This window comes from Octodon degus, unplaced genomic scaffold, assembly GCF_000260255.1.
Source record: "Octodon degus isolate 3935 unplaced genomic scaffold, OctDeg1.0 scaffold00291, whole genome shotgun sequence".
In the NCBI taxonomy this organism is placed as follows: domain Eukaryota; kingdom Metazoa; phylum Chordata; class Mammalia; order Rodentia; family Octodontidae; genus Octodon; species Octodon degus.
In genome coordinates, this window is record NW_004524867.1 from 198,352 (window position 1) to 210,176 (window position 11,825).

At 53.4% G+C, this 11,825-nt stretch overlaps 1 protein-coding gene across 2 annotated transcripts in view; it reads left to right on the forward strand.

Annotated features, from left to right (window-relative positions):
• Nucleotides 1-5,866: 5,866 nt before the first annotated feature.
• Anos1 (anosmin 1) overlaps nt 5,867-11,825 on the forward strand; it is a 209,656-nt gene continuing 203,697 nt past the window's right edge. For both annotated transcript variants that reach the window (XM_004647183.2, XM_023707448.1), the window contains exon 1: nt 5,867-6,179. In XM_004647183.2, coding sequence (XP_004647240.1) covers nt 5,958-6,179 — 222 coding nt within the window. In that variant the 5' untranslated portion in view covers nt 5,867-5,957. The remainder of the gene's footprint in view (nt 6,180-11,825) is intronic.

Below are 11,825 nucleotides of genomic sequence, written 5' to 3' on the forward strand. Positions count from 1 at the left end.
AACCCTAGCTCTAAACCGAAATGCATGTGTTTGTTTTGCTTCTCCCCCCCCCCCTCGGGGATTCCTTTGCAGTCCTCATGGGTTCAGAAGAGGAAACTATTAGTTCACGCCTTGGCTCAGAGGTCCGGGACTTGCTGGTAGAGCGACCCATCTCTCCTCAAGGTCCGGAGGGCGTCCTTCACCTTCAGCCGCGGGCTGGCTGGCTGTTCAAAGGGAGGCCTCCTGTGCGCAAGTCCGCCCTGATCGGGCTGCAGCTGGCGTCGCGTGCGGCGCGGCGCGCTTGCTCCGGTCAGATCTGCGCTTGGGAGCGCACAGTGCAGCCCTAAAGCCACCCCAGCCCGAGCGCTGCCTTGCTTCCTTACCGTTTCCTCTGGAAGGCCAGCACGTGGCGCTGTCTGCCGTCAAAAAGCTGCTTTTGAGCTGTTTTTTTTTCTTTCCCTTTTTCAATCTCTTGGTATTTACACAGCTCAACGTAAACTTCCACGGGCTGCAAAGCATCAGAGAAGAAAACCTCACCTCCGACTTCCGGAGAACTAGAATTGCAATCACTGAAGGGCCGATGTGGCTTGCTTTCCGCGTTTAAGCCTGAAATCCAGAATAGAAACGGGATTGTTTGGCGGAGCCCTGTTGAAAACAACAACAGGGAGGAAGTCCTGTCTCCCAAAGTTTTCACCATCAACTTTACTGGCAAACACAGGCCACTCGCAGATGACAAACTGATTTCTTGTTGTAGTTGAAGTCCTATCATTCAGCCCTTGACCAACTTTATGTAAGTTTCTTTCAACTTATTTATGCCTCTCCAAGTGTTATTCTGGGGACAAGCTAGTAATATGTAGTGTGAGAACAAAAAATTCACAAGTTACTCTTTGCACTTTTGAGACCTTCCCAACACTTGACATTAAATAGTACTTCGTTATGTAGAGTTGCAGGGTTTTTTTTTTTTTTTTTTTTTTTCCCAGAATCTACAGCTTGTATGTAAAACCAGATATGAGAATCCATGTGATTGCCTCTTAAAATGTTGCTATCATTAGAATAAGCTGAAAATGTAGTACCGTGGATATTGCTCCACAGCAGAGCTAGCACGGGATGGCCAGCTTGGGGGAGGCGCTGGGCTTTGATCTTCAGCACCCTGAAAAGGCAGACAACACCCTTTTGCCTCTGCAGAATGGAATTAAAATTTTATCATCTCATTGTAGGGATAAATGTATTCTGTGCTAATCTTATCCTGAAATAGGCTACTAACCTTACAGCAGGATTGAAGAGAGCAGATGGTTGCAATCAGATGTGGGGTGTGTGTGTGTGTGTGTGTGTGTGTGTGTGAAAAACACAATATAAATTTAATTACTTTATACAGAAAGCTATACTTGCCATGTATAAAGTGATTACATTTATATGAGTGCATTGGGGGGGTCCATTCCATTCTTACCCGAAATCAGACTGTGCAGGAGGCAGACACAACGCTGGGTTCTTACCTGGAACCTCTGGAGCTTATCTCAGCAATATAGAAATAGGTAGAAACCAATAGTCTCCCAGGGCAGTAGTCTCTTCAGAGTTTCCTCATTTATATGTTTTACTCTTCTCTGATTCTAGAGTGAGTTTTGGATTTGCTTTCCCAAGAGGAATGGGTGGATATACCAAAGACAGAGGATGCCACCGCCCTTCATACTTTATGCTTACCAAGTGCAGGTGGAAAACCTTGCTAGCCTGCAAGAATGTGGAGGTGAAGAGGGGATTAACATATGGGAAGAAGGATGTCAGTGTGGTTATGATGGAATAGATTAGTAGGCCCAGTCTTCACCTTGACACATGCCCCCAAAAGGTATTGTGATGAACATTAAGTCAAAGATTCTATTTTGGTCAAAGATTCAGTGGTTTTTACTGAGATTTGTGCTTTTGAAATGCCTTCTTTCTTCAGCTGTCAGTGCCTCGTTGACCTGCTGTGGAGCCTCCAGTGTTTAAAAGCTGAGATTGCAATGACTTCCCCCTAGAGAAACTGACAACAGAACGTCTGGATGGGGTATGTGTGTGTGTGTGTGTGTGTGTGTGTGTGTGTCCTGGAGTCTACCTGTAGCAAGCATTCAGAGTGGATTTCATTCTGTGATGAGGCAAAAAGGAAAAAAAGCAGCAGAGAAAAAAACTGAGAAATCAAAGAAAACACAACAGACAAATAACAAGAATAACTCCCTTTAAGTGAGGTTGTGTGGTGTGACCCTTCTCTGACCTGAACCTACCACACAATTGGGTCTATCTTCATTCACACAGATGTAAATAAGAGAAAGTCTTTTTTTTTCTTTAAACTAAAGAGACAAGAAAAAAAAAGTTTATTGAAAGCAAACGTTAATATTCAATTATTTGTTCAATATTGCATAGCTATAGCTGTTAATCTGAGCAACAGATTTGGTGCTAAAAATAAGTAATACAGCAACCATTGCTAATTTGCTATTCTTGCTTTGAAAATCTAACATATGCAATGCAGTGTGTTACCCCGTTTCTGCATGTTTCTGCTATTTGCTTTTGCTTTTGTGTTTGTTCTCCAAAATAAGAGTTTGAAAAAAATAAGAGAAAGGGAGATACTTGTAAAAACTCTAAACATGTCTTGTATATTACCGCAAACTAAAGTCCGTTCTCATAGTCAGACCACTGAGTTCAGGTCATTTGGAAGACAAACTTCATAAGTTCTTTTCTTTTCCATTAGGGGTCTGTTCCGTTCTTACCTAAAGTCAGACTGTGCAGGAGGCAGACCTGACATTCACCCACGCAGCGCAGGGTGAAAACGCAACATGATTTATTTATCTGAAATATACCAGATGAGTGTTCCCTCTTTTATATCATTTATTAAATTTTGAGTATGTTTAGAATATATAATAAATACATTCATCTTGGGGAACCACTTATTAGCTGTACTGGATGGTCTGCACCAGCCTTGGGTCCAGGTCTCTGAACACACACACACACACACACACACACACACACACACACTCTCACACTTCTCGGCTGTGGTTGGTCATGCTGAACTTACACTGTGTCCAGAGTAGCAGGCCCTGTACAGCCAGCAGGGAGAGAGCTGTGTTATAAATCTGAAAGAGGTGGACAGCGCATAGAAAACTAGTTCTTCACTGCCCCTCTGACTTGACTACGTTGTTTTTTCTTTTGAAAAGGAGCTTTCCACTGCAATTCAAGTAAACAACCCTAGAAAGGCCTGCGGACACCAGAGCACGTCTGGGATAACTCCAAGGGCAGAAAGCAATAGAACCTTGAGTTGTATTTTCCCGCAGGCATAGGAAGGGACCGTGTGTACTTCAGCCCAGGCTGGCTGGTTCACTGCCTAGTGGCTCTCTTGTAGCTTATCATGAAATGCATCTATTCGTGGAAAGAGACACGCCAAGGGGCCCCTAACGGTAGCACACACGTTGCTTTGAAGAGTATGGTGATCCCTCTGAGAAGTGAGAAGCTCAGCAGGCCTGCCCTCCGCCTTCTGGAACACAAGTTTCACGATGTGTCACGCAAAATTAGGGGTCACAGTCCCCTTAGGAAGATGAGGGTGTAGGTACCATCCTGCCTTCCCCCAGGCCAGGCATTTGTCCTGCGCCATCCCACCTTCCCCAAGGCCAGGCATTTGCCTTACTTTAAAACTCAAAAGGGAACACTGGGGAGGGCTCTCCTGCAGCCTCCAACATTGTTTTCAGTAATTTGCAAATGCAAGTGACAGCTTTCAGAAGACCAGAGGTGAATTCTCCCAGCCTGCACTTCCTGGCCTCAGGCCTCGCCTTTCTCCTCTGTAATGACTCTACTCTCTGACAACACGGAGGATCTCCCTTCATATTTCTAAACCTCTGTCCAATAAACCGCTGGGATCCTTCGAGATCAGGCCTAACGTTCTAGGTTTCTAGCGCATGGATGAAATATCACATGCAGATCGCATAGGTCGGGTTCTGCTGCCTGACTGGGTAGGCCTCGCGCCACAGGACCATGCAAGGAAACTCATTCAGAAATGATAAACGAGGGCTGGTGAGATGGCTCAGTGGTCTAAAGCACCTACTTAGAACAAGCTTAGCAAAGCACAGGGACCGCGGTTCAATCCCCCAGCACCACACGCCAGCCAGCCCCGCCCCCTGGTGGGCTGAGCTGGCCACACACACACACACACACACACACACACAAATAAATAAATAAGAAATGATAAACGAGGGCCCACCAGATCCCCTGGCGGATTCAAGCACCTGAGCGATCTGGTGGGCCCTGCTAGGCAGACACAGGAACTGGTGTTCTATCCCTGGAGATGGCGATTGAGACTGGGCGTGGTGGCACACGCCTGCAATCCCAGCGTTTGGGAGGCTGAAAACAGTAGGATCACTATGAGGCTGATCTGTGTAGTGAGACCCTGTAAACCTGTACTAAATTAAAAAAAAAAAAAAGATAAAAGTTTCAAGGTAGTGACAGCGAAACATTTAACTAAATGTGGTTCCTTGTAAGAGGCCAGCTGGGTGGGTACAACTGCCCAGGACACACAGACAGCCCCGGGGCCTGCTGTATCTTTAGGGTCCTCGGAACCACCAGACTCTAGTGGATCCCCGTATACTCCGATGAACACAGCAAGGCTGATTAATTCTGCTGGCCTGGCTGTTTTCAGCTGTGTAAGGAAACACACGCAAGGGATGTGCTTGCCAAGCGCGTGGGGGGCGGGTGGGACACTGGGGAAACAGAAACCTGTACAGGTTCCGCACACAGCAACCCCAAAGGACTAGAGGTTCTCTTTGAGCAGGTGCAGCCCAGCAGTGACAACCAGAGGCTCCATGTGGCAAGAGGGGTGTGTAGGTCCTTGTATCCAGGGCCTTGTACCTGCAAGGTGGCTGTCGCTTCCCCCATGGTGCTCACACTTTGCTTGCCAAAAGTAGGCATGGACGATTAGTGCAGGCATCCTTGCCCCAGCAAGGTTGGCCGTGGGGTGGAGAATTTGCGTGTGAAGAGGTATTGGGTAAGATTCCAGGGGACTCAGGAGGTGCGATCTCCGAAGCTAACAAGGCCGCCTCAAGGGGTGCTGTGCAAACATGGGAGGACACGGAAAGAATCCTACTAGGAACGAGTCACTTACCCTGGGTGAGCAGTGGGTGTTAGAGAAAGAGAAGACAGGAGGGAGGAAAAATTAGGAAAGGAAGGAGGGAGAGAAGGAGGAAGGAAAGACAGAGGGCAAAAGAGGGAAAGGAGAAAGAGAGGAAGGGAAGAAGGGAGCGAGGGAGGAGGGAAGAAAGAAGAATGGAGGAGAGAAGGAAGGGAAGGGAGGACAGCAGAAAGGAGGGGAGGAAGGGAAGAAAGGGAGGGAGGAGGAAGGAAGGGAGGCTGGAGGCCCAGAGGGAAGAAGATCCTGCTCCACCCCGCCCTGTCCTCCTTGATTTACGTCTGTCCATTTCGGTTCCCTTCCCTCCTTCCCGCGGCTAGGGCGCTGACCAACGCTGAAGATCCAGCAGGGCCTGCCCCAGGTGGGAAGCGGACACAGAGCAGGGGCGCCAGGGGCCATCGGGCCTTCCCTAGCCATTCCCGGGGGGTCCCAGCCACCCACGAGGGCACCTTCCCTCGCCCACTCCCGAGTTCCCCTTGGATGACAGGGAGGGGACAGGAAGGGGTCAGTGCGGCTCTGGACGCGCCGGCGCGTCAGCCCCGAGTCTCTCACGCAGCCGGGGCCGGCTCAGCGTCGCCTTCCCCGCGCGCTCTGCTCGCAGACCTCAGACTTGCCGGGGCGCCCAGGCCCGGCCCCCTGTCACTCACGCCGCTGGCGGCCAATGGCGCGGCGGCTGTCACCAGGGCCCCGCCCCCGGGGAGCGGAGCAAGGGAGGAGGGCGCGCTCGGCGCCAGAGTGCGGGGATTGAACTTTGCAGCCGAGTTGCCGCGGCCGCGAGGTGCCCGGCGGAGCGGCCCCGGCTGGAGCTGGGAGCCTCGGCCCGTGCGCGCCAGGCGCAGCCATGGAGCCCGGGGCGCCGCGCGCGGCCCTCACCCTGCGCCTGTGCCTGTGGCTCTGGCTGGCGGCCTCGGGGGGCTGCCTGGCTCCGAGCCCTGGCTTGGTGGCGGCGGCGCGGCGGCTGGACGAGTCCCTGTCCGCTGGGAGCGTCCAGCGCGCGCGCTGCGCCTCCAGGTGCCTCAGCCTGCAGATCACGCGCATCTCCGCCTTTTTCCAGCACTTCCAGGTATGCGCGCCCTCGCCCTCACCCTCACCCTCACCCGCCCTCCGCCGGGATCCCCGCTGCAGCCCGAGAGGCGCCTCGGGGTGCGCGCGAGATGTCTCCCAGCCTCGGAGGGCGCCACAGTTCTGCCCCGCTTTCCCTCCGCGTGGGGTGCACGATCGGGGAGCCCCAAGCCTCTCACCTTGGCAGCGAAGCGCAAAGATCGCCCCTTTCCCTTCTCCCCGGCGGCCAACAGGAAAGCGACTGAGGCTTCCTTGGGGATAGAGAAAGCGCTGCTCAGTGGGTTCCCCGAGTGGCCGCCTGGGCTTGTGATTTTCCCGGGACCACAGCGCGTGCAACTCTGCGCGGGGGACGAGTTCCGTCCTCCAACTCTGGAGCCCCCAGGACGCTCGTCCCTACCGGCGCCCACGCTCCCGGATTCCCCAAGGCGCGTCCAGCTGCCCGGACGTCGCAGGTGCCCAGCCTGCGCACGCTTCGAACGCTTTGGGGCGGTGGCTTCCGCACCTGGCGGATCTGGGGCTCGCTGGGCGCCCTTGGAGACACAGCCAGGGCCCCCGGGCCAACTTGTGTGCTCTCGGGTGCGCGGCGCGTGTGTTGGTTCTTGGCGGCTATGCGCATCTCGTTCTCAGCTCCAAGGATTCTCGGCGTTGTAAGGACTATCATAAGGGACAGAGAGTGGCAGGGGATGGACAGGGGCTTCAGGTCGCAGGGGCTATGCTTGGATTGTCTGGGGAAGAATTCCTGGGGCTATGGTATCCACTAGCTCAAGTGCGTTGTTCCAGGTCCAGAGCCAGAAAGGTGTGTGTGTGTGTGTGTGTGTGTGCGCGCGCGCGCGCGCGCCTGCGTGCGGGAGGCTCATGAACCAGCCCTCCTGGCGCCTTTGGACCCTGCACGCTAGCGAGGACTCCCGGCAGCAGCATTCGCGCCGGGTTTGCAGTGCGGGTGGGCTCCTCCCGGCAGCTCCCGGACTCCGTGGGCGCTGGGCTCAGAAGTCCTCCACTTGCGTGCCTCCTTCCTCCTCCACCGCTCGCCTCTCCCCTTAGCTACCCACCTGTTGCAAGATCCCAACTCTCGCCCCAGCGGGCTCTCAGGCGAGGCTGGAAGCGCGAGCCCAGCCCCTTTGCGCTTGAATAAACTGGGAAGGGTTTCCGCCGAGGCCGATTGGAGGGGGTTCACCGAGGGAGGGGCCCCCGGAATCAGGGAATCCGCGAACGAGGGGGTGAGCAGCGGAACTGTGAAATGTATAAGGGTGCAGTGTGGGGTGTGTCTCCGCAGCAGCCCTTGGGCTGGCCTTCTTGACAAGTGTGTGAAAAAGACACCCACGCGTCGCTCAGAGCTGGGATCTGAAGAGCTCGAGTCCACAGGGAAAGTTTGCGTGGCTCTGTTCTAAACCGAACATCGTCGGAGAAAAGAGACAAGGACAGGCACAGCCTCACCCAGGGTCTTCGGGGAAGGGAAACCCAGCATTGAGGTCCCGTAGTGAGTCAGCAGGACGTCCAAGAGCGAGCCTGTCCGCAGGCACCGACTCAAACCCACCGCCTTACCTTGAAAGTCACTCTCCCGCGAAGACGCCACACTATTGTTTAAGCAGTACTTCAGCGCAAAACCAAACCAAACTCGGCAGCCCATCTCCGGGGAGGAAGCGGATCTCCTCCACCTTTTTACTGAATTGTCAGTTGCAGTAATTTATTTGTTTTACAGTTGCAGCGGCTACAGAAGCAGTTTAGATTCAGCCAAATCCCGTGAAAGGCTTTTCTTGTGGTGTCTTGGCTGGATTTCTCTTCCCAAGAAAAACTGCTGACAGAATACACGTTGCCAGACAATGCCGATTACATTTTAATTAGCTTGGGCAAAATAAGCTGCAAATTACTCAGTTAGGGCTTAATAACTGCTGGGCTTTTTTTTTTTTTTAACTTGCAAAGCCATTTTTGGAGGTTTAACTCTAACCTGGTAGTGCCTCTGATTTACTTAAATGGCAGGGATTTGGTTTTCTTAAAACTTGTAAAGAATGATTGGCAGGATGGGCAGGACCGCCGGCAGGATTTATGAATGGGCGGAAGGCTGGGCTGCGGGAGCCGCGAGAGGAACCCATTGATCAGTCGCCACGGGTCTCCTGTGCGTGCGTGCTGCGGCGCTGGCGCTTCCATCTTTGCTGGCGAGGTTCAAGGTCTCTTTTTTAGGATGGAGGAAGCTTGCAAGCAGCCAGCCTGGGTACCAGCCATGGGTGTGAACTCCCGGGTGTGTAAGCAGCCCGATTGAGCCGTGAAGGACGCAGTCTATGTGCCGCAGGTGGACACACGGGCTTGGATTCCGTGGGTACAGTGACCAGCCGGAGCGGCCCTGCGATCTAACCACGGCCACCGCAGACCTTTCCCCCTACTGCCCAGCCAGGCAGCAGCTCGAAGGGTGAGCTGCCGACAGGTGCGGTCGCCTGGACGCAGGCTGCTACTCACCCTCCAGAGAGAGAGAGGCCTGACGCAGGATTTGCCCACAGCGCTCCTGACCTGGAGAGGCTGGAATTGAATTAATGCTGGGAGTGAAAAGCAGCCGCCACTCGACCAGTGATAAGCACGTGTGCGTTTAGCACTCGCCACTTGCTGCCGAATGAGGTGGTCAGGAATTCCGCAGGCCTATCACGCCCTACGCCTGTGGCTAGGAAGAGGGAGGTGAGCCTTGGAGCCAGGTGGATCTGCTCGATTCAGGTTTTTGTACTGGGTAAGGCCCAGCGAGCGACCTTCCTGAATGTCAGCCCCCACCTTTGCTTGGTGCTGCTGAGCCGGTCTGGAAGGCGCAAGCGCAGTCTAGAACAGGCCGGAGACCTCCGCATCGTGTCGTGGGGGGGCGGCTAACTCGCGCTGGAAGATTACTAAGTCACAGGCTTTCTGCGGGGTGTGCAACAAGTACTGTCTCATTTATTTCGTTATGAGTCCATGTTCATAGTACATAATTCCATTCACTCATCCGTGAGGAGCTGGGGCGCGCACCAAAAAATCTTAATTCCTTTTTTATCCCCGTTCCCTTCCCGTCCCTCTATCTCTTGCTCTGTTTTCCTGTTTGAGAAAGATCTATCGCTCCCTTTCCCATTATCCAGCTTGTGTCTTGCTTTCTGTTTGCGCTGTGGGCCTCTCACGTTGGAGACGCCATGAGCTTGGTATCGCAGCTTGTGCATCTGGTTCGTGCCACTTCACGTTACGATCTTGGGGTGCGTCCGCTTTCCCGCGCATGACCCTCTTGTATCGTTCTTTATGGCTCAGTAGAGCTCCGTTATGTGGAGATACCACGTTTTCTTTAGCCATTCATCTATCGGTGGTACTTAGGTTGCTTCCAAGATTGAGCTAGGGAGTGCACGCGGGGGACTGTCATACGTGACGCTCTCTTGGGAACATACCTAGAAGGAGCACAGCAGCACCGAATGGCGTGTCTAGCTCTGGTTTTCTGAGGACTCTCCACACCGACTTAATCGTGGCTCAGTTCCGTCTCATGTAATCAGAGCGAAGGCACGGGAGACAGGTGCTAGTTTTCATCCTCTTAAATTGAGGAGTCATGCTGAGAAGATTGGCTACTCGTGGAACCTCTAGACGGCAGAGTTCACAGCGGAGGTGGCTTATATTTTTTTTGTTTTCCTTCTGTCTTTAGAATTGTATTGTCCAGGTGGAGAGTCTACTTCAGGACTGAGAATCTGAATTTCAAGGCTGGTGCCAACTGGAGACATGGTGGCTTTTCATTTAGGTGCTAAGAGATGTTGATTCAAGGAACTGAAATGCAAAAAAAATTTTTTTTCTACAGCTCTTGTGTATCCTTCTTGATTTCTTGATTTTTTTTCTTTCTTCTCTCTCATCTCCTTGATCTTGTTCTTCTCCATCTCCTCCTCTTGCATCTCCTCCTCCATCTCCTCTTCTTCTCTCTTCTCCTCCTCTGTCTCCTCCCCCTACATGTCCTCCATCTCCTCCTCCTTCATCAACCCCTCCTCTCTCTCCATCTCCTCCTCCTCCTCCTCTTCCTGCTCCATCTCCTCCTCCTCCTCCTCCTTCTCCTCTATTCCTCCTCCTCCTCCTCTTCCTACTCCATCTCCTCCTCCTCCTCCTCCTCCTCCTCCTTCTTCTCTATTCCTCCTCCTCCTCTTTCTCCCTTCTTCCAGTACTGGGAAATAAAGCCAGGCCCCTTTGCACTGGGCTCCTCCCTAGTCCCCTTTTCTAACTTTAATTTTTAAAATATTGACATTGCAGGGCTGGCAAGTGCAAGGTCTTGAGTTCCATCCCTGCTATTAAAAAAAAAAAAAAAAAAAAAAAAAAAAAAAGGCTTGGGAGATGGCTCAGTGGAATAAGCGCTTTCCGGGCAAGTGCAAGGGCCTGAGTTCAATCCCCAGTTCCGCAAAAAAAACAAAAAACTCGGGGTGTTTCCCTAAGTCATTAATCGTTCAGGCTTGGCTCCAACTTGTGATCCTCCTGCCTCAGCCTCCCAGAGTGCTGGCATTACGGGCATACAACACGCTTTGAATGTGCTAGTCAGTGTTGTTTTCAGCAGAGAGATGCTGAGTAGTTTATTTGCAGGAATTTTGCTGTTCATCATCTCATGGGGCAGGGCCGCTTTTACAGGAAACTCTGAGGGCATTGAATGTGGAGGCAGCATCACCTGTGCCACACCGCTGGTACCTCCTGCATGGCACTTGGAGGGGGCTAAGAGGGAGAAGAGGGGACTCCCCCAGGTGCCCCTGCAGGCTGCTGTGTGCAAGGGCTGCGCAGATGCCTGCGCCTTGGGCACTCAAGTGTGCCAAGGAAAGAGTGTGGCTTGGGCTCCTGTTCTGGCAGCTGCTGGGCCAACAACCTGGCCACAAGGTGAGGCAGGCAGCACCCTTCCCGTGACCAGATGCTCTCAGAGCTGCAGGCAGTTGGCCCTGAGTGGCTCCATAAGTCCCCCACCCTGGCAGCCAGCCAGCTGGGGCAGGGTAGCACAGTCCTTGTCCCTGTTAGTTTGAGATGCCCTGCAGACGTGCCATGGTGTCACCAGCACGGGCAGGGGACAGATAGCTCCTGCCCCGGACAGCACAGAGCATGGGTGCCCAGCCCTGAATTTCCTGGCTGTCCGTATGTGCAGACAGGTTCCTGCAGTTGGCCGCATGCTGTCGTGGTATAGGTTGTGGGCAGGAGGGAGCCCGTGGGCTCTCAGATGCTGGGGGATGGCAGAAAGGGCAGCTAGAACCTGCCCTGGAGAGGGGAGGCGGCAGCGGGAAGCCGAATGGGGTGTTCTGCAGGTCTCCCCATGTGTCCGGCTTCCGGGGGCTCTTATGGACCTCCTCACCCCCCCCAGAATCATGAGGAATTTCAGCATGGTCGCTGAAGAGCATGAGGGAAGCCTTCCTTCCTTTCCGAAGTGGCGTGACTCCTGACCTTGCAGCCAGCAGTGGGGGCACCAGTCATTCATCCAGGAAGCCAGCTCTGTGTCTGTGTGGCCCGGGTGCAGGGACTTCAGAGGGTTTCGGTGTGCTTGCATGGTGGGCGTGACAGCATCCTGATGCTGGCTGGACTTGCATGGGACACAGCCACCGCCCCCTCCTCTCCCCTCCCCTCCCCTCCCCTCTTCTTCCTTCCTTTCCCCTCCCCTCCTCTCCTTTCTCCTCCTCTCCTCTCCCTTCCCCTCCCCTCTTCTTCC